Raw genomic sequence first — 18,826 nt, 5'->3', positions numbered from 1 at the left:
TATTGGTTAAACTAAAAATATAATTAATTAAAACAAAACCAATTTTTTTGTTTTTCAGTAGAGACATTGCATCGTCTGGTGTTCCCAATTTAGCGTAGTTGCAAGTCAAGGATAATGAATTAATGAGTGCTGCATGCTGGAATAATTCTTTTAAACGCAAGAGCATCTGTTCTAAAAATTCATTATAAATGTTTTAACGGTCTGTCAACAGTGTCTATACAGACGTCGCAGATCAGCTTTAAAAAAACACGCAAAGAAGCACTAGAAGAATATGATGTTTTCCTCATATATATGGATTACAAGAATATGGTGTTTTTTCAGGTGTAGCTATAGAAAGTGTAGAGCTTCAAATCGCATACATATGTAATTGTCGTCACGCAATTTATTCGCTAAACTGAAATGAAAACCTTATCGAAAACGTCATCACGCTCACGAGCACTTTTCATATTTCATTTAGCACGAGATATTAGTGTGTTTTGTGGTGTATAATTAAGCATGGTTGTTGTCGAAGTTGGTCTTGTATCAGTCCATATCTTGAGTTTCCAAGACATGACTTATTTCGCAATCTCTGCATGCATGCTGATGCAACATGAGGAAAGTGTTCTATGTGCATGATGTATCATGTTGATGTGTCCCACGCTGTACGCCTATACAAAGCTAAGTATTTACTGTTTAGAAAATTTAGTGTATCATTGCACCTTGTTGTTTATTGGCGAGTTTATTCCATACGGAGGAAAGGAAGTTGAGATTATCTGATTGTTATCATTTTCTAGTTTTACAATCAGCGGCATGCATATTCAACTAAGAGTGTAACTATGCTTTAATGATGTCCTAAGGTGTATGCATGATCTCGGAGGGCTGGAATGCTATTCCACGCAGCTAGAAAATACCCAAACTTTAGAACATCGTCAGTATAATACAATAGTAATATCAGTATAGTAAGTATCTTCGGTTGAAAATCTGCGCAAGTGGAAGTTCTCTCAACTGAAAATATAGAAGCGACTGGAACGAGAAATATAAACAATGGACTACGTTGGTTTAATCATTGGTTTCATATTACTCTCGCTTTCAGGAAGGTCTCGTGTGATATAAATGTTCAAGGAAATAAGCAATATCGCTTTTGACTCGTTGTTGTGGTCCTGTTCATCTCGTTTGATTAAATCTCAGAAAGGTCAAGAAATATAGTTTTACCTCAGAACAAATTCAGGTAATCTATTTTCATATTTTTGTGATTTTATATCTCAATTTTAGCATATATATTAAAAATGCATGTTATTCACAAATTGCATGTCGTATTATAAGGGTGAATTATAGTCGTATTATAAAGAGTAAACCCGAAATCAGCGGTCAATATTTGTCACAATAAATAAAAGTGAGCGTCGAATGAAATAGTAGTACCTAAAGAAACTCATAAAGACGAGACAGTCGTGACTTGAACCTGTCGAGCAAGGATTGTCAGTGTACAGACCAACGCCTGTGTTCTAAAAATTCACACACACACACACATTTAAGTAAACTCAACTAATATAAGAAAGAATGCATGTATATATATATTTATATATTTGTAAAGCAGAGAGTGTGAGTAATACTAAAGGAATACAATATGATGACGACATAAATCAGTTGAACTCTTAATAATTCTCAAATTGTGTGTTTCAAAAATGTTTTTATAAAGTTACGAAAACGTATTATAAGTGCTTTGCTGCATGCATGCATATATACTGCATCTTAATTTGAAGTACTAGTAAAATTCAACGTTTACAAAAGGAATTGGGCTGAAACAGAAATGTCCTAAGAAATTTCTGTGTTAATTCCGTGAATTTGTTGTTTTTTGAGCATTGGTTTGGCTACATTCGTAATTCTTCGTTTCGTCTGAATTACTTGAAATGGTTCGTTGCATGAGAGAAAAGGATATTACAAAGTTGAAGACCTAACCGTTGCGAACACATGCATGCAGATTCTGTGTCAGACATTAGTGATTACACATGCATGCATATATATTGCTGAATAGTATGCCGTGGGTATATTGGTTATACTATATATCAGCTGATTTTTGCCCTATATATTCCTGAAAACAATCAACGGATTTGAAACGAATACTTTTCTTTTATTTCATTATTATTTAAGAAAGAATCTAGCATAATCAAATATTTACATGGGATTTACTTTAATCAGACTTTTGTCACCTAACATTAATCTTTTCAGTAATGGTAACTTTAATGAATACCATCTGTGACAGCAGCGTTCAGAAGAAATTTGATATACATATCTACCCCACGCAAGAGAGAATTGATGAGTCATGAGTACATGAACAGTACTTCCATACGCATGCCAAGATCTGTAGATTACTGCATTAACTACTATTCACATTCTATTAGTTTCAATAGAACTACTTATTCACGGATTAATAGTCGTCCGTTTAAGGTCGTCCGTTTCATTGAAAACTTTCGCTCGGATTATGAAGATTTACATGCATTAAAAAGTTCATTCTTGTGCCTCTGCATAAAAACTAGAATAGAAACGTTTTAACGCGTAAGGGATGTTCTGCCAGGGGGGCGTATAACGCGTTGCACGGAAGAGGGGTGATATACCACTATTTTTCTATAATCGTTGGTAAATTGATACAATTTTACTTCACGTGATGGTATACGCGACAAAAGGAAATCTATATGAAGGAGGCGAAAACGCCGACGGTTATTTGTTTGACGCTTCTTAGGTTTTAGAATAAATGGTCCCTCTATTTCCGACAAAACGAACTGCACAATTGTAATAGTGAAACTTAAATGTTTGTGGTTAAAGTAACAAGGAGGAATTTCGCTTTAGACCAATCAGAAAATTTGTTTATATGTTCAGTAGAATGTAATCATGCAGAATGCAAAAATATTGTCTGCAATATTGAATGCATAAATATTTCGGTAAAAAGGGACATAATTATCGTATTACATATATGAAGTATTTAAAATTTAGGCATTCTGATTGGCTTAGCCTATAAAATGTAAAAAAAGGGGCCAATTAGTTATGTGCATAGATGATTATATTTCTATTCCGTGGACGCAGTTACTATAAAAGTATAATTGGCTATTAAGCATGTAATATTTTCCTTTTCATTTGTATGTTTTCAGCTGGAAAAAAATTTTTTTTACAGACATCAAGATTCAAGTAGCGTTGCCAGCCAGCCAGACCATTGACTGTGATATGCAATCAATCAACTATATATATAATAGTTATAAACTTAAAATTTGCATAGCTGGACTAAATATCGTCAGGCTGGCTACGCGCCACTGTCTGTTTACAATAACAGTTTGGTTCCCATGGCATATAGCAATTATAGAAACAATTATATAAATATATCTGTTGTTACCGCTCATCATCGGAACAAAATAAGAGCACATTAAAATTTCTTGATCGCAACTTGCATGATCTGTGCATATAGCTGGATTATTAATACAGCAGAGAGGTATCCAACAATTTGTTCGGATATGAACGCGGGTTGACTCTATTTGACGTGGAAATGAGGTCTGCGTTGGCCTACTTAAGTGTAATTAATTTTGAACTATGCACATTGACAAGTATCGTAATTAAAGAGTTAGCCGTGTTATTTTTATCCCTGCATGCATGCATGGCAACGTCCTAGAATCCTACAACTATTTATGCTAATATACTTCGCCGTCTACGAGTAGCATCTCTTGTACATGCAGTTATTAAGAATATAGAAGAGAGAAGAATATTTAAAATATAACATTTATGATATGCATTAGTGCCATACACAATATTTGGTATAATAAGGCAATAACTATATCACTTGGATTTAAGTGTGAAATTTCTTACACACTTATTTTCTTGTACATCCATCCAGTATATATGGCAGTAATTTAAATGTTACGCGGTATAAATGTCTGACGAAAGTGACATGTTGATACAAGTACATCGACTGAGTAAACATTTCAAAGAAAACTCGTTTATTGTCTCGTTAAAATATGATTGGAGCAATATATCACTTCCAAGAATATTAAAAGGCTAGAGTTCTTTACTGCAAAGGCGTACAGTTATATAAATTGGGAGGCTCCAGTTATTTGGATCGCCACAGATGATACAATTAGGCCAGGTATATATATCTATGCTATGATGCATTTATGGGAATTCTCGCTCGCATGGTGATATGTTGAGAATAACTTTAAGACTAAAAGAACAATATTACACTGAAATTTTTATATTAACGTGCAGTAATCACAGTTATATGCCAATCGTGGGTTTCAAATTGTATACTATACTTTTAACTGAATAACTGCGTATAAAATAAAATTAGTTATAATAGAATCATAACTGTGTCTGTGTGTTGGCAAATTCTTGTATTTCATGCATGCCAGTTCAAACGTATTAATTTGCTTCAATAAGGTTTTAGGTCGAACATCTGACAGATCACAGATGGATATAAGTCTCAGTTTTACTTTCTGTTTTATGCGAACATGTTGGAAAACACTAAAACATTGGAAAGTTTTTGGTTATAGACTTTGTTCGAACTTTTGTATTTTATACATACGAATTCATGTGACTAATATTTATTACGCATGGCATCTTATCATCATTAATTTGAAAACTATACAGAATTATATAGAGCCGGAACAAACGATAAAAATATTCTTATGCAAACGATCAATCTATTGATTGGCAATATCGAGAAACTATTTAACGAATTTCATACACTTTACGATCCATTTCATTTAAAGATGACTTTCTGCAGATATCACCTGTCTTTGAATAGTTTTTATTTTTTAAGTTAACATCATGTCATATTAGGCTATTTATACGAGGCAAAATAAGTCGCGCCTTTTTTTCCTCGTATAAATGGCCCTATTGTCTTCACTTAAGTTTATAAAAACCATGCACACCCAACTGCTTGTCATTTGTAGTTTCTGAAATCGAATATAAACCGGCTCCTTTTTTCCGGTTAACATTTTCTCATCTATTTAACAGGAATACTGTCATTGATGCAAAGATGACGAATGATCCGTGTGACTTTGCTAATACCAAGTTTAATTTTACACCTACGTTCGACTTCTCGATATTTGAAAACTGCACATTCGACAACATCTCAGCCTCAGGTGATCCGAACGTTTCCGGGAACAAGACAGTGAAAACAGTATTTTTGTTCTTGTTTTATTGCACAGCTAGCATTGGTAATTTTCTACTTCTTGCTGTCATGTTTAAAGATCCGTTAAAACGTTTTCGTAATGCGACTTCATATTTCATTATCAATCTTTGTCTGGCCGACATGTTGTCTGCAGCAGGTGGAATTACTGACGAAGTCTTCAAGTTGCATCCACAGAACACGACTGTTCAAAACATCCCATTATGTATAAATGCTATTGGTATACAATGTTCCCTACTAGTGATCATGCTATTTTCATTAGATCGCTATATGGCTATTGCACGCGCTTATACCTACAAAAATATAACGGAAAAGAAGCAAGTTATAGTCACGATACTAATTCTGCCATGGTGCTTTTCAGTCATCGCCCTACCAGTTATGTATTTCACATCAGTTACCAAAGATGTACATTGGTTATTTACGTTAATTCTTGCTGTTGATTTTATTGCGCTGTCATTGGCCACCGTAACTTTACACCCGTATACATATTGGGTGTTCCTTCGGAGAATAAAAGATTTGCGAAAATCAAGCGCGAATCATAGGCAACTGTTGGAAGAAAATCTAAAGGTGGCCAGAGTTTTGGCAACAACTGTTTTAGTGGTGTCGATTTGTTGGATTACTTTCACGATTCCATATTTCGTGGCATTTTGTTTTCATGTTTCCAATTGTGATAGATGTTTTTTAAATGACACCTTTCAATCATTTTGGAAATATTATCCATTAATATCAAGCATTCGAGTAACGTTCAATAGCGTCGTTTATGCCTGGCGATTACCGTTATATAGAAAATCATTGAAGGTTATTTTGTCAACGTGTGGGAACCGCATACCTTGTCAGCATATAAATATAATAAGCTGCAGCAAAGGAAGCTTCGACATGGACAAGGCGTCCAAAAAAACTAAATCAACTTCGTATGAAGACAATTATATTGTTGAAAACCAGCAAGCAAATGAATGCGTTTAATAACAATTATAAGTTATAAATACTATAATATCTCGATAATATTCGATTAATAATATATTGAACAGTGAATATTATAATTATAGTGAATATTTCAAACGGTTATTTATTATATTATCGTTAATATTATGATTTAGTGAATATTTTATCTTGTAGTGAAATTTGCTTTAAGTTTATTCGATTTCCCGCGTCAAATTTTCTGTGTATTGTCCGAATAGTGGGAGATAAAAAATGAAAAGATATCATTCAAACAGTTTTTAAAGGCAGTAATTCCAGCCTGCAAGCAGCCTAGTTCAATGAGGAAAGTTCTTCTTAATAATCATGCTGATGCATGACTACACCAGTTTTAGTGCTTTAAATTTTAAAACAATGGGTGTTAATGCTAACAAAATAAAATCAATATATACAAAAGTAGTATGCTTCCCTTCAATGTAACAAATTTACAATCGCACTCCAGACATTTTCCTCTAACATTTGCGTTCAGTTTTTGAAAACCTCGTCTCAGATTCCTTCACGCATCACGCGGTCAAAACGATGACATGTCAACAAAATGGCTATTCTTTACGAAGACATATTTTCTGGAAGAAGTAATTGAGAAGTTGTACCTTTGCTATTATATAACCATGAAAGTGACGATTTCATCGGATTCAGATCAAGCTGTATCAAAACTGTGTCCAAACTTATCCGTCAGCAAACGATGGAAGTACTTCAGAAGAATATTGAAATATCGTCAAATGGATTTTGAATTCGCTTTATGGCAAATGTTATACCTTTTTATATCCCCTAGTAAAGTGTAAGCGAATCATTGTCTTTCTACTCACAGTAGTAATCATTTTGATACATGAGCCATTGCAAAATAATTCAGCATGAAATCATCAAATACGGCTGCTCTCAGACTGCACAGTGTGCAACAGTGCAAGTCTTGCGCCTAATTTAACCTTTTATGAAAGCTGCTTTAAATGTGCTCCCATATATATTTTGACTTGAAGATGTTTCTATATACTGTTAGCACCTGTGTGACTATACAATCTTTATCATAAATCGTTAAAATGCAGCTTCAAGATATTCTTACAGTGCTATCTTATATCTATAGCTACTGCCTACTGTAGTAATTAGTGTGTATCTAACTTTGTCATGTTACTTTATTGTAACAATATAAATTGTATCAATATAAACCTAAAGTTGTAAGCCTTCCCTACCACTAGTGAAATATTGCAAATATTGCAAAGATGGGAAAAAATGCAAAGCTTGACTGCTGGTAACAAACTTAGGATTTCTTCCTTGTTGAAACCGTACACATTACTGTACTATGAAGTGTCTCATATGTTGTTCATATTTAGTATGTTGTAATTTACAGGTACAGAAATTTTGAATATCATAAACGTAAGTGTATATATATAGAAGTATTAAGCAATCTACCTTATTCAATACCAGTTTCTCAGTTACTCGCTAAAGATAGAAAATCCTAATAGTGGTTTTCAATGTCCATTATCCAGATACAAAACATCAATGGGCAAGGGATGATCCTGCATTTCTTGTTCTTTTGAGCATTTGGCTCTCAGGTATTTACTACAGGCAACAGTGTTCAAACTATGTACTTATACACATGAAGTTTTATACTGTTTGCCAAATCAGTATTCATTTTCTTTTGCTGTATATTTACTGTACTGGATTCAAATTTAGCATCAGATAACCGTAACTGATGTATTGCTTGTTGTCAATGTTTAATGATTGCATAACATTGTTTTATTTTCACCAGTTTCCTGCATTGGCTTTTCACTTGTTCTTCATCTAAGCTTTTTCGCATTCATCCGTTTCACTTTATGGGTTGTGTTAATGGAGTTTGTTGGAGTTGGTTTACTCATTGCCACTTTGTTATGGTAAATGTACCACTATATTAGCTTGCATACAAAGATTTGAATAAATGTTAATTATAGAATTATCAGAGATGAAATATTAGTCTTACATCACTCTGTCTTACTTCAGGTTCATTTCAAACAAGTATTTACGAACACGTAATGCAGAGGGAACAAAACAACTTGTTGAGTGGGGATATGCATTTGATGTGCACCTGAATGCTTTCTTCCCACTTTTGGTAATCCTTCATGTTATTCAGCTCTTTTTTGTCAAGTGTAAGTGGAATAACATTTTATGTTTGTATTATTATTTATGTCATAATTATTGTTTATGTCTTCTTATACCCTAATCGATAAATAAAGCTTCCATGAATCCCCAATTAGCCATGTGGCCCATACCACCTTTATATATTAAATAACTTGAGCTTCTTTTTCCTTTACAGTTCTGGATCATCACCATGGGTTCACAATACTTCTGTGCAACACATTATGGTTGATTGCTTTTATTTACTATGGCTATATAACATTTTTAGGATACAGTGGTAAGAATATAGCCACATTGTTAGAATTATGTGAAACCATATTTATACGTACATGTGGTGTTGAAAAAGATACTATCATATTTAGAATGTTTTGGGACAATAATATGGAAAAATATTATTATTAGTTATGATAAAAAGTTCCCCCTACATCCCCCATACAGTATGTTTATCAGGCTTATATACAAATGTTGACATTAATTTCTTTCCATAGCTTTGCCATTCCTCCGCAGGACAGTTGTAATGCTATACCCAGTGCCCTTGTTGCTGATTCTATATATTTTGGCATTTGTGTACTCATGTAACATTGGTCACGAAGTACTAGACTTTTACAAAAATGTGATACGGTAGTAATTCATATATGTTGCATGTTGAAGAGCAACTGAACGCTGTTAGCGGTATGTTGGTGTATAAAGATTCAAGTTAACCATACAAATATATGGTCTGACTAACCAAGAACTTCACAGTGAAACTGAGAAACCACAAACACTCAAGGTGATCTGATAGAAATGGTTTCTTCAGTTTTTCAAAGAAAACAATAATTTATAACTACCATGCCCATGCATGAGAGAAAATTAAATACTGTAATTAGAATCATCGTTTTAAAACTGAATAAGATAACAGACTTGCTGAATCATGTTGGTTTCCAACTTAATCCTTATGAAACTTGTTTTATACCCACAAGTCCTTATTTGTTTGAGCAAGTGATGGCCGAAATTCGGCGATGCAATATTGGTTGAGAAAAATCGAAGCTAAAAGCATTTCTGGCCAATGGCATTGCCAGATTTCCTAGATTTCTTATGTTGGTGCAAAAACAAAAAGTCCACTTTGAACGATAAAATATCGCTATGGCATGTGAAGTATAACCATGCATTCGATGTTTACTACAGGTCGGATTGACGATACATTTAAAAAAAGTTTTTTATATGTATAAAGTTTTTTATATGTATACCATAATGGTACCTCGCAAAACATGCCCCTTGTTCAATGTTTATCAACTTTCTATACCGAAACCATTTAGATAACAGAATGTTACCAGAGCATAACTATTCGAATTTGTCTGGCTATAATAAAAAAGTTGGTCCCGTACCAATGAAAAGTGGGTATTTCATTATAAAAGTTGGTCAAAATCACATGACGCCCCCAATCCGGACTTGTTCACCATGCCCCTGCTCGATCTTCCCAGACGTTTCTTAGAAACAACAAGTTTGAGAAACGTGGGCACATGCATTTAATTGTAAGTCCTAACTTTTACATAGTATTTTAGTATTGTCCATATATCATATAAAGCAGAGATTATAGCGTCAAGGCTAGATTTGAATTTGAGATATTTGGCGAATCAATGTATGCACGCATAGTCCGTACGCACCCACTTTATCATATACTTTTCTATTATTTAAAGTACAAGTAAATATTTTTTACTTGTACTTAGTAATTTTAAGAGGTCGAACAGATTCATCATTTTCCGCCAGTCTTTTACTTGGACATTTTGACAAAGGGGCATTTCTTTCATTGTTTGTTCTGTCGACTAAAGGTATTTCTCTTAATGTCGACCAACTACTGCAACCAGGATCTTTCATCTCTGATTTAAACTGATCCTTTAATAAAATAGGGAACGCCATATTTTGAAGCTATTAATATATCTCAGCAGATATGATGAAGTCGAAGAGTAACGATCAATATAAATTCTACCACATTTGACGAATAGTTATAAGACGTTGCAACGCTGCTCCTTAGTTATTTCCTAGTTTGAGCCTAGCACTACCTCCAGAAATTTTAATATAGCTCAGTGGGCTTGCGAGCGTGCGTCACTGACCGCAATATGAAACAGGACACATATACGTCTGGGGTACTGGGGGAAAGCTGGTCAACTTGGCCTGAGTTGACTGTAAACCTTACTGGGGCTACTACGGTTAATAAGAAGTAAACGTATTTACCTGACATTCAGTTGTTGGTTTTGCAACATTTGAGATGGCGTGCTTTTTTGTCCATTGCTCAGCCGTTTTATTAAATTCATGTCTCTGATATTTGTATTGTTCAGACTACAAAGTTATTTTATAAAACTTAGGATACACTAGCAATAGATAGAAATGCAATGCTCTACTGTATGTATGCTTACAAAGTGGAATTTCTTTGAAGTAACCTTCATTCAAGAAATCATCTTTTGAAGAGCAGAGAATTTAGAAGGGCAGAGAGTTTAGAAGTCTAAGGAAATCTTCAGGGTGCATAGCTATAACATGCAGGATCAGATGCTAAGACCCAGCAGTAACACAATGATCAAGAAGCATGAATGGGCAATGATCTAATTCAACTAAATTAAAAATTAATAAAAAACCTCTTCTAACCGGTAATAGTAATTCATACAAAAACTGCTAACTTTTTGCAGAGCTATATTTTTTAACATTTCTCAACATTTAGCTACCAAATTTTTCAATCTTACTAATTTTAGGATGCTCATTGCAGCTGTACATCCATGCTTAACAAGGGGAATGGTCTATTTGTGAACAAAATTGTGACAAGTAATTTAAGTTAATACTGCAAAGCTTTTGGTCTGTTTTACGTGGTGTACCTACAAGCTAAATTACTTATAGACTGTCACCATGCAAACATACAAGAATATTATTGAAGTTGTGATACTCGCACTCCAAAACCGGGATAATTGTTAAACATTCATGTGTACTTACTATTTCCGCCATTAATGGATCTTCTGGATTTGGTTCTGCCATAAGAGATTGGATTGATTTCAACACTGTTGATACATTCCATGAGGGTTTCCATCCACCCTAAGAAATTACATTAATTACATGAATATTTTTACAGTGATTTAGAGCAGAACGGCATTTAGATACACAATATTAATGCAACATACCTTTGGTGGCATCTTTAATATGTCAAGGCAAATACGCCCAGCATTATCAATATTTGGATGGTAAATTGGTGTAAGGAATTGTACTTTTGGTGGCTGAAAAGGATATCTGTGAAAAAATATTTAAGAGGCATTTTTAGATAGTACTTAAGATTTTTCAGGTGTACATATAGGTTCACCATTGATCAATTTGTTTTGTGTATTTTCCTTTGGTATTGCATACCTTTCTGGAATATTCAAGTCCAGTTTAAAAATCCCATCACAGTAAGGTGTGTCTTCACTTCCAATTATGTCTACAATGAATAATAGGGCTGTGAAACAATACGTCTTTTGTCAAAGCACTGCCATTTCTAAGAGCAATTTTTATATACTTGTGGGTTTTCATGCTCAAATTACTAGAATGCTTAATTATTAAAGTATGATACCCCTTTCGCCTAAAATATGCAACCATTTTTTTGATGAAAGAACGTGACTCAGACATAAATTAGATATCTATTAAATAACAAATGCACTTCTCACTTCTGCATGGGCCCTGGTGCCTCTGACTATCAACACCACTAATTTCTATTAAGATAATACTCACTCCCATGTAAATGATCAATGCGATCATCCACCATCCAACAAGATATTCCTGGAGGAGGATCACTCCCCAGTATTTTTAACTCCTTCTTTATTCTTGTTTCACGCTGCATAGTTTTCTATTTCTACGTCCTTTTATTGCTCAAAATATCACACAAATAAATATCAACTCACGAGGTTCAAATATTTCCCGGGCCAAGGCGCCAATACGAGAAATTACGAATCCACGGTAAGGTATGTACGAAGTCGTCCAAACGTCATATAAGGATTTTCAATAATAATAATTGGCTCTGATAACCCGACGTCCCCAATGTGGACTGTGGAGGCAAAATGACCAGGTTACGAGGTTTTCTCATAACCATAACTTGGGGGGTGGCGTGCGCGCTTCTTAAGCTTAGCCAGCCACTGCAACCGGCCATAGGTTGAGGTAGAACGGTACAAGCAAAATATGTAAGGGATCATAAGAATAAATTTTGGTTAAAAACCCTCTATACGGACACTGCTTTTTCGATTGTGAGAGGCTCATATAAACCAAAACATTTTGGTACCAATTTCTTTATATAATTTGAATTGATATTCAAATTTGCACCCCCTAGTAAATCTATCCCTGATTACAAATATAACAATTAGATCTCACACCTTTTTTATGGTTTGGGTTGTAAATACTGAATATATTAGCATGAAACCTGAATCAGTGTTAACATTATTAATGTGTTCACTATATTACAAATTCTTTCGTAATTATTGGATAAAATTTGGCGAAATTACCTGTCCGAGAATCATCGCCCCCGAAACAGGCTGCAAAGAAGATTCGATGTTATGACTGTATGTATAATGCAATGTCAATAGTTAACTAATTAGTACGTACTTTGTTGTATCATTGTATTTAATTATTAATTAAGTCCTCGTCATTTGAAATTGATTATCGTCGATTAAGTCTGTGATTTCCGTAGATGACGGGGCAAGGTTTTCTAAACGTTGTAAAATTCCTCGCACTGTTGGTCTCTCCTTCGGTTCAACTTTTATCATGCTTACAATCAAATTATTTAAATCCATTGAGTAGTAACTAAAATAAAAAGCTGGCACGGTTAGCTGTTGCTGGGTTTTTTAGTTGAGTATACTATGTGTTTGTCAGGAAGTCATACACAAGCAAAACTTGTCGTGATTACTAATAATTAGTGTCTTTAGTTTTACTAATTTCTACCAGTTACAATATTATAATAATGGTTAGATACACAGTTAATGGGCTAAATAATAGACCTAATTATCATCCAATTTCCTTGTGCCTTCCAAACAAATAAGTGTTCTTATTCCAACGTACTTGATAACGCATTTGATCATAACGATCTCGGTAACGTATTTTCCCAAGAAATGCAATAATTTAATCCTTACCTGTCTGAAGGAATTTTGATTTGTCCACTTAAAGCTGCCGTTGCTGTGCCGTTGAAAGGACTGCTTCCTGACATAACATTCAATAGTAAACATTTGCTTTGCGAGCTGTCTTCCCCCTTCTCAACCCCCCCCCCCCCCTCCTCGCCCATTAGTTTCGTCTAGTTGCCATAAACTGGTAACATCGGATGATAAAAAAACGATCATATCTATATCTGTAAGTTTGTAACGTACCATATGCCATCGCGTATAATGTACACCCAAGAGACCAAACATCTGTTTTTACATCAATCACACAGTCAGATTGCACGTCAAATAACTCTGGGGCCCTAAAAACAAAACAAAACACGTCTGTTGCAACATTTGAGACAACAACGACTTTCAGTATCGAAAAAGATACCAAAGTAAAATTTTTCCACAATACAGTCTCAGGAAACGCTAAAAAGAATTGAGCTCTTCGTGAAGAACGTGCAAACGTAAGGTCATTTTCTTATTTTGTAGAATTTCATGTCATCAGAGAAGCTGTTCGGCCATAGGCGTACGAGGCGGGGGGGCTGGGGGGCTGCAGCCCCCCCAGTTTAGTCAGAAATATTAATTAGTCGGGCAATTTGTATTTACGAGTCGGGCAATTTATACCTAAGGGCCTGTTTATATGATCCCGCCTAGCCGGGACGGGACAGTTTCCGAGATCCCGCTTGTAATACAAACACTAATTAGTGTTTATATGACCACTTTTCCATCCCGCCTAGGCGGGATCCCGGCACTTCTTGCCGGGATCCCGCTTAGACGGGACGAGAAATTGCCATATAAACACTCCATCCCGCTTGGCCGGGATGATTCGCGATTAACATACATTAGGAGCATGTGTATATATTGGCATATTCGTTTTCTACAATAAAACATGCCGTCGAAGGAACCTGCACTACAAAATGAACTCCATATAAACACGCCATCCCGCCTAGGCGAGTTTCCCGGCTAAGCGGGATGAAAACATCCCGTCCCGGCTAGACGGGATCATATAAACAGGCCCTAAGTGAATTTGGTCTCCACACTACATAAAAATTTTTAAGAATCCTCAAATATGGTAGAAAATGGTAGAATATATATGCTTGCAGCTTGCGTAAACCCGAATTAAAGGAAACGAAAATAATTGAAATAAACATGCTTTTCCGTTTGTGCCACTGGCTAACCTATGTGCCACAACTGATTGGCGCAGCAAAACTCACCATGTAGTTACGAAACAAATCTATCGTTCTGTAAGTTTGTAACTTTACTAACTTTTATAGCAACTGTGCAAAATTTAATCCGAGATTTAATCGAAGTTGATAGACCTCAGAATCCTGACTTTATTCTGCAAAATCTCACGCGGAAAATGCAGGAAATCACATTTGCAGGTCGCTAATTTTCAAAAATTTTCGGGGGGCATGCCCCGGACCCCCTAGTATGCCACACGCTTTCGGCTTTCGCATCTCGGCTCTCCAAAACACTGACTCTGGCTACGCCGCTGCCTAAACTCGGCAAAACGATTTCCCTTTCCGACTACGCGCTTCGCTATGAGTGGAAATCAACTTATCAAATTTCCTAAATAATGTGAAGGCTGTTAAAGTTTCGTCATAGTACCCAAGCAGAAAATTGTATTTCAGCGTTTATACGTTCCAAAATACCGGGGGAGCAGACCTCTGGACCATCCTTGTTTTTCTCGGTCTCGGCGCTCGTCGGGCAGAATATCCCCCGCCCCCCCAAAATTTCTAGGCCCGTACGCCTATGGCTGTTCCCTTCCTAAATCTTTCGTTATGGTCACCAACTTTTACTGGCATGAAAAAACATTTTACAGTCTTTGACGTTTTTGAGTACAATTTCAAGTACAATAAGTAACTGAAGTATGTTTTTAGTTTAGTAAACCTCACCTGTACGCAGCAGTGCATTCCTGTGCACATTTATCTTGAAGAGCGAGGGCTTCTTGCCTTGGAGATAATTTGTATAAGTTATCAAAATTCAAACACAAACATAGCTAATATCACTGAGCTACGTATATCATTGATCAGCATATTTCTCTAATTCCCTTTATTACAAAATGGTGTAGAATAAGACGGCAGCGACTCTGGTACCGCTACACACTGTATCTCTCGCTAATCTGTTGCTCTCGTGATTAGTTAATCTCTTTTGGATTGACTTATCGCATTTGATTGATCCACGTTTCTCCAATGATAACGGTAGTGGTACTGGAAGTCGAATCTAATTCTCGCTACCAGTGACGTAACTACCGAGTAAGGGTTCAGACCGGGCGAACCCAGGTCTTCCCTGACTTAAGGGCCCTGTAGTTTACAGGGGAAAGAATAGTGGACTTTCGCCAACAAAACCGTGTAATAATTTTAACTGTTGCTAGATTTAGATTGGTCCTTATCTATACTAACTTTAATCTCTAAGTTATTTTATAGGGTTTTTTGTGTTGTTCGAAAACTGTCTTTTCTCTACACCTAGCTATGCTGACCTGCGTATCATCATCAGGTATAAACATAATGAATGCCTTACAAACCTTGATGTGATGATATGTTTTGCTCTATCAACACTGCCAAGATCCATTAATATAACCGAAGTTTTTGACAATACCAGCAAGTTATGAGGCTAAAAATCCACATAGATTCAATATAATTATATAGAATGTCATGTTGAGAGATTACGTATGCTGTCATAATTATTTGAGAAAGCATTAATTAATTTTACCTTGATGTCTCTATGTGCTAAAGGTGGTTCACATTCATGAAATGCAAGAACGGCATCACATAATGATTTGAACAAATGTAAAATATCAAGTTCAGGAAGATAGTATCGTCCAAAAGCATTTTCGATCATATCTTGAACACTTCCCTCCTGGTGTTAAGAGAAAAATGGCTTTTTGGAAATATTTCCATGCAAAACATAAAACAATATATACACTATTAAATAAAGTATATACTTCAAAGGTTGGTTACATTAAAAAACATTCAACTACAGTTAATAGTCACAGACAACCCTAATTGAAATAGATGAGTATATAGCCAAATTCAAACTATAATAACTATGAAATAGACTCTATTCTTTAAAGAGAACATAAAGACTTATATGGTACTGTACCTTGTAATACGGAAAAAGCATTCTTCCTTCTTTCTCTCCTTTATGATGCAACACCTCTGACTCGATAAGTTGCAACACATTTGGATGACTGACTGAATTATGAGCATTAACTTCTCTTGTAAAAGCCTACCAGGATATAACAACCAGCACTGAATTACAACACATCATGAAACATACCTAACACTTTTAACTGAAGCCCTGACAGCTCATGCAGTTACAGAGAAAAAAATTCACTAAAAGCCAATATATAATTTAGCCAACTAAATATTCAATCTACATACAAACCTCTTCTTGTTCAGGAAGTTGAAGTCGAACTCTTTTCTGGACATAATCCAAATAAAATTAAAATTAAAATTTGATTTTTCACTTTACAAAATTAATAAATTAACCTAATGTTATCAATGCATGAGCACATTTAAAGTCTTTAATTGTTTAAGTTCATTTGTATTCAATTTGGTGCATGACAAGTTTGTAATACATTTATTAGATGAAGCTTACCAGAGCATACAGCTTTCTCCTGTTATCACGCAAACATTGCACATAGGAAAATGCTACAAATAAGAGTAATAGCAGCCTAAATAATAGCAGCATTCATGCTTTAATTTATGTATGCTATGAAAAGTGAGCAAAAATATTTGCAGTTCTGAGAATACTTTTAAAATTAATTCAAACACAACATAGGTGTCTAGAACGTACATTCCCAAGAGCTTCTGCTTTAGACCTGTCAGCTGCAGAAAGGTACAGCATAGCATAGAATAGATTATCAGAATGAAGTATACAAGGTTGACTTCATTTTTAGCAAATTATAACCAAAAATATAAGCGAATGGTAAGTATTGACTGTTGAAAAGTAAAAACTTGTTGTGCGCTAAATTAAATCATATGAACTTTATAAAGGTTGAGAAGATGAAACCCAATAAGTTACACTGTTGTGGCTTGTAAATTTTGCCCACAAATACTGGCAAGAAAATATGGTGAAAATTGTATGTATGTTTCCAGCATTTGTGTCAGCAAATGTTGCTAGATACCACAACAGAATTGAGATATTTATCATATATAATCTATATATGATCAGAGTCTATATATAATTCAATTCATTATAAGAAAATCTCTCGCAATTTGAATGAATCAAAAGTTCACAACTAACGTACCTCCTTCACCAATATCTTTCACAATCGTGTACCTTTTCCCATTGATTGTTATAGACGAATGGATAAAATATGAAGTACACAGATTACCCATCAACGAAATTTATGTCAAATGCATTTTACTTTGGTTTTGCCACGGTTATCCCACAAAGTCTGTAAAACAAAAAAGTTAAAATACAGCCATCTAATTCAGACGTCGGACCGGAAGTTATACAACTCATGCAAGCAAGTCTAAGCAAGTACGTATGCAACTCCCACAGAACAACCACCCCCCTGGAGCCAGTTGTATAAATTTTTTAAAGACTAGTGTCAGAGCCTCAGAGGGAGGGTAGAATTCAAAAGACACTGGGTGCAAGGTTGGGTAGGATTAACCTTTAACCCTCTGTTTAAACACAGTTAATAGAATATAATATACATGGTTTGGAGACTAAATAAAAGTACAATATAACTCACTAACTATGTTATTGTCCAGGTTTATGCAAAAAATGGTTCGTTTCTCGTCACATGTCACATGTAAATTTTAGCCAAATTTACCAATGACAGTCGTCGTGCTAATCTCATCAACCTTTACCTGAATAATATGTTAATTAAAAGATTGCTATTGGTTTATCTGTGCAAAATACAATAGACATGTGGTGAGAAAGGAACAATTTTTTGCATAAATCTACCACAACATAGTTAATGATTGTATTGTAGTTTTATGTGGTCTCCAAACCATGTATATTCTATTATCTGTAGTTTAAAGTGCTTGCTGATTCTGAGTCAGCTGAGACAATTGCTGAGACTCCTCCGCCAATGGGTAGTTTCGCGTAATCATAATAATATTTTTCCCTCTTCGGCAGATTTATGGGGAGAATTTGAAATCGCCTTTGTGAAATTATAAACAATTTTTAAAACCAGGGAGGTTACTATGAATTAAGCAATGGTAACCCAACCCCTTTCCCCGACCTGATTTCACCAGTAATCCGGTATACTCGTGAATTCCCTAATTCCCATTTAATTCGAATGCAAATTAGAATTGATTTATGATGTAATAATTGAGCGAGAACTGAGAAATCGATTCATACGTCATTGTAATTGCAAATTATCATTTCTCGGGGCGAATGTCAAGATATGTAGACATGTTTTACCGAGCTCGTAAAAAGTTTCGTTTTGAACCTTCTTTGTAAGTTTCAAAATGTATGGATTACCTTTATTGGGACTGATCATTGTTTTGGTCGGTTCCAA

General features: G+C 35.0%; 4 protein-coding genes across 7 annotated transcripts; 2 read left to right on the top strand and 2 right to left on the bottom strand.

Annotated features, from left to right (window-relative positions):
- Positions 1-230: 230 nt before the first annotated feature.
- On the top strand, positions 231-6,154 carry LOC114521465 (substance-K receptor-like). 3 transcript variants are annotated; one of them, XM_028541928.1, is made up of 3 exons: positions 231-321; positions 1,073-1,207; positions 4,975-6,154. In XM_028541928.1, exon 3 carries the CDS (start codon positions 4,997-4,999, stop codon positions 6,110-6,112), a length of 1,116 nt encoding a protein of 371 aa, XP_028397729.1. In that variant the 5' UTR covers positions 231-321; positions 1,073-1,207; positions 4,975-4,996; the 3' UTR covers positions 6,113-6,154. The 3 variants fall into 3 exon arrangements, with proteins under 3 accessions (XP_028397729.1, XP_028397728.1, XP_028397727.1); XM_028541927.1 differs by having other exon boundaries at positions 234-321; positions 458-1,207; XM_028541926.1 differs by lacking the exon at positions 231-321 and having other exon boundaries at positions 441-1,207.
- Positions 6,155-6,644: 490 nt separating this feature from the next.
- LOC114521389 (protein unc-50 homolog) lies at positions 6,645-9,201 on the top strand. Its single transcript, XM_028541822.1, has 7 exons — positions 6,645-6,902; positions 7,467-7,492; positions 7,606-7,671; positions 7,869-7,989; positions 8,096-8,241; positions 8,409-8,507; positions 8,719-9,201. Exons 1-7 carry the CDS (start codon positions 6,649-6,651, stop codon positions 8,853-8,855), a joined length of 849 nt encoding a protein of 282 aa, XP_028397623.1. The 5' UTR covers positions 6,645-6,648; the 3' UTR covers positions 8,856-9,201.
- Positions 9,202-9,717: 516 nt separating this feature from the next.
- On the bottom strand, positions 9,718-12,428 carry LOC114521390 (ubiquitin-conjugating enzyme E2 T-like). The gene is made up of 6 exons (XM_028541823.1): positions 11,954-12,428; positions 11,594-11,663; positions 11,374-11,479; positions 11,189-11,287; positions 10,442-10,546; positions 9,718-10,102 (listed from the first exon to the last, which is right to left on the bottom strand). Exons 1-6 carry the CDS (start codon positions 12,060-12,062, stop codon positions 9,923-9,925), a joined length of 669 nt encoding a protein of 222 aa, XP_028397624.1. The 5' UTR covers positions 12,063-12,428; the 3' UTR covers positions 9,718-9,922.
- Positions 12,429-12,571: 143 nt separating this feature from the next.
- Positions 12,572-17,737, bottom strand: LOC114521388 (probable serine/threonine-protein kinase DDB_G0291350). 2 transcript variants are annotated; one of them, XM_028541821.1, is made up of 10 exons: positions 17,603-17,737; positions 16,951-17,003; positions 16,738-16,773; positions 16,453-16,578; positions 16,063-16,209; positions 15,875-15,963; positions 15,246-15,302; positions 13,573-13,667; positions 13,342-13,408; positions 12,572-12,747 (listed from the first exon to the last, which is right to left on the bottom strand). In XM_028541821.1, exons 1-10 carry the CDS (start codon positions 17,691-17,693, stop codon positions 12,729-12,731), a joined length of 780 nt encoding a protein of 259 aa, XP_028397622.1. In that variant the 5' UTR covers positions 17,694-17,737; the 3' UTR covers positions 12,572-12,728. The 2 variants fall into 2 exon arrangements, with proteins under 2 accessions (XP_028397622.1, XP_028397621.1); XM_028541820.1 differs by having other exon boundaries at positions 12,578-13,015.
- Positions 17,738-18,826: the final 1,089 nt, after the last annotated feature.

This window comes from Dendronephthya gigantea, unplaced genomic scaffold (genome assembly GCF_004324835.1).
Source record: "Dendronephthya gigantea isolate DGI-Jeju-01 unplaced genomic scaffold, DenGig_1.0 000020F, whole genome shotgun sequence".
Classification (NCBI taxonomy): Eukaryota; Metazoa; Cnidaria; class Anthozoa; order Malacalcyonacea; family Nephtheidae; genus Dendronephthya; species Dendronephthya gigantea.
Note: the sequence above shows the minus strand (reverse complement) of the source record. Positions and strands in the feature narration are given on the sequence as shown.

Excerpts from the sequence above, each read along its gene's own strand:
- LOC114521388 (XM_028541820.1), bottom strand. The coding sequence starts at position 17,693 with ATGGGTAATCTGTGTACTTCATATTTTATCCATTCGTCTATAACAATC. Across the intron at positions 16,210-16,452 it reads TGCTTTTTCCGTATTACAAG|GAGGGAAGTGTTCAAGATAT; the intron begins GTACAGTACCAT and ends TCTTAACACCAG. Across the intron at positions 15,303-15,874 it reads AAACATATCATCACATCAAG|GCAAGAAGCCCTCGCTCTTC; the intron begins GTTTGTAAGGCA and ends ATTATCTCCAAG.
- LOC114521390 (XM_028541823.1), bottom strand. The coding sequence starts at position 12,062 with ATGCAGCGTGAAACAAGAATAAAGAAGGAGTTAAAAATACTGGGGAGT. Across the intron at positions 11,664-11,953 it reads CATTGATCATTTACATGGGA|ACATAATTGGAAGTGAAGAC; the intron begins GTGAGTATTATC and ends TATTCATTGTAG. Across the intron at positions 10,547-11,188 it reads ATCCATTAATGGCGGAAATA|TCTGAACAATACAAATATCA; the intron begins GTAAGTACACAT and ends ATAACTTTGTAG.
- LOC114521389 (XM_028541822.1), top strand. The coding sequence starts at position 6,649 with ATGTCAACAAAATGGCTATTCTTTACGAAGACATATTTTCTGGAAGAA. Across the intron at positions 7,493-7,605 it reads AAATTTTGAATATCATAAAC|ATACAAAACATCAATGGGCA; the intron begins GTAAGTGTATAT and ends TCCATTATCCAG. Across the intron at positions 8,508-8,718 it reads AACATTTTTAGGATACAGTG|CTTTGCCATTCCTCCGCAGG; the intron begins GTAAGAATATAG and ends TTCTTTCCATAG.
- LOC114521465 (XM_028541928.1), top strand. The coding sequence starts at position 4,997 with ATGACGAATGATCCGTGTGACTTTGCTAATACCAAGTTTAATTTTACA.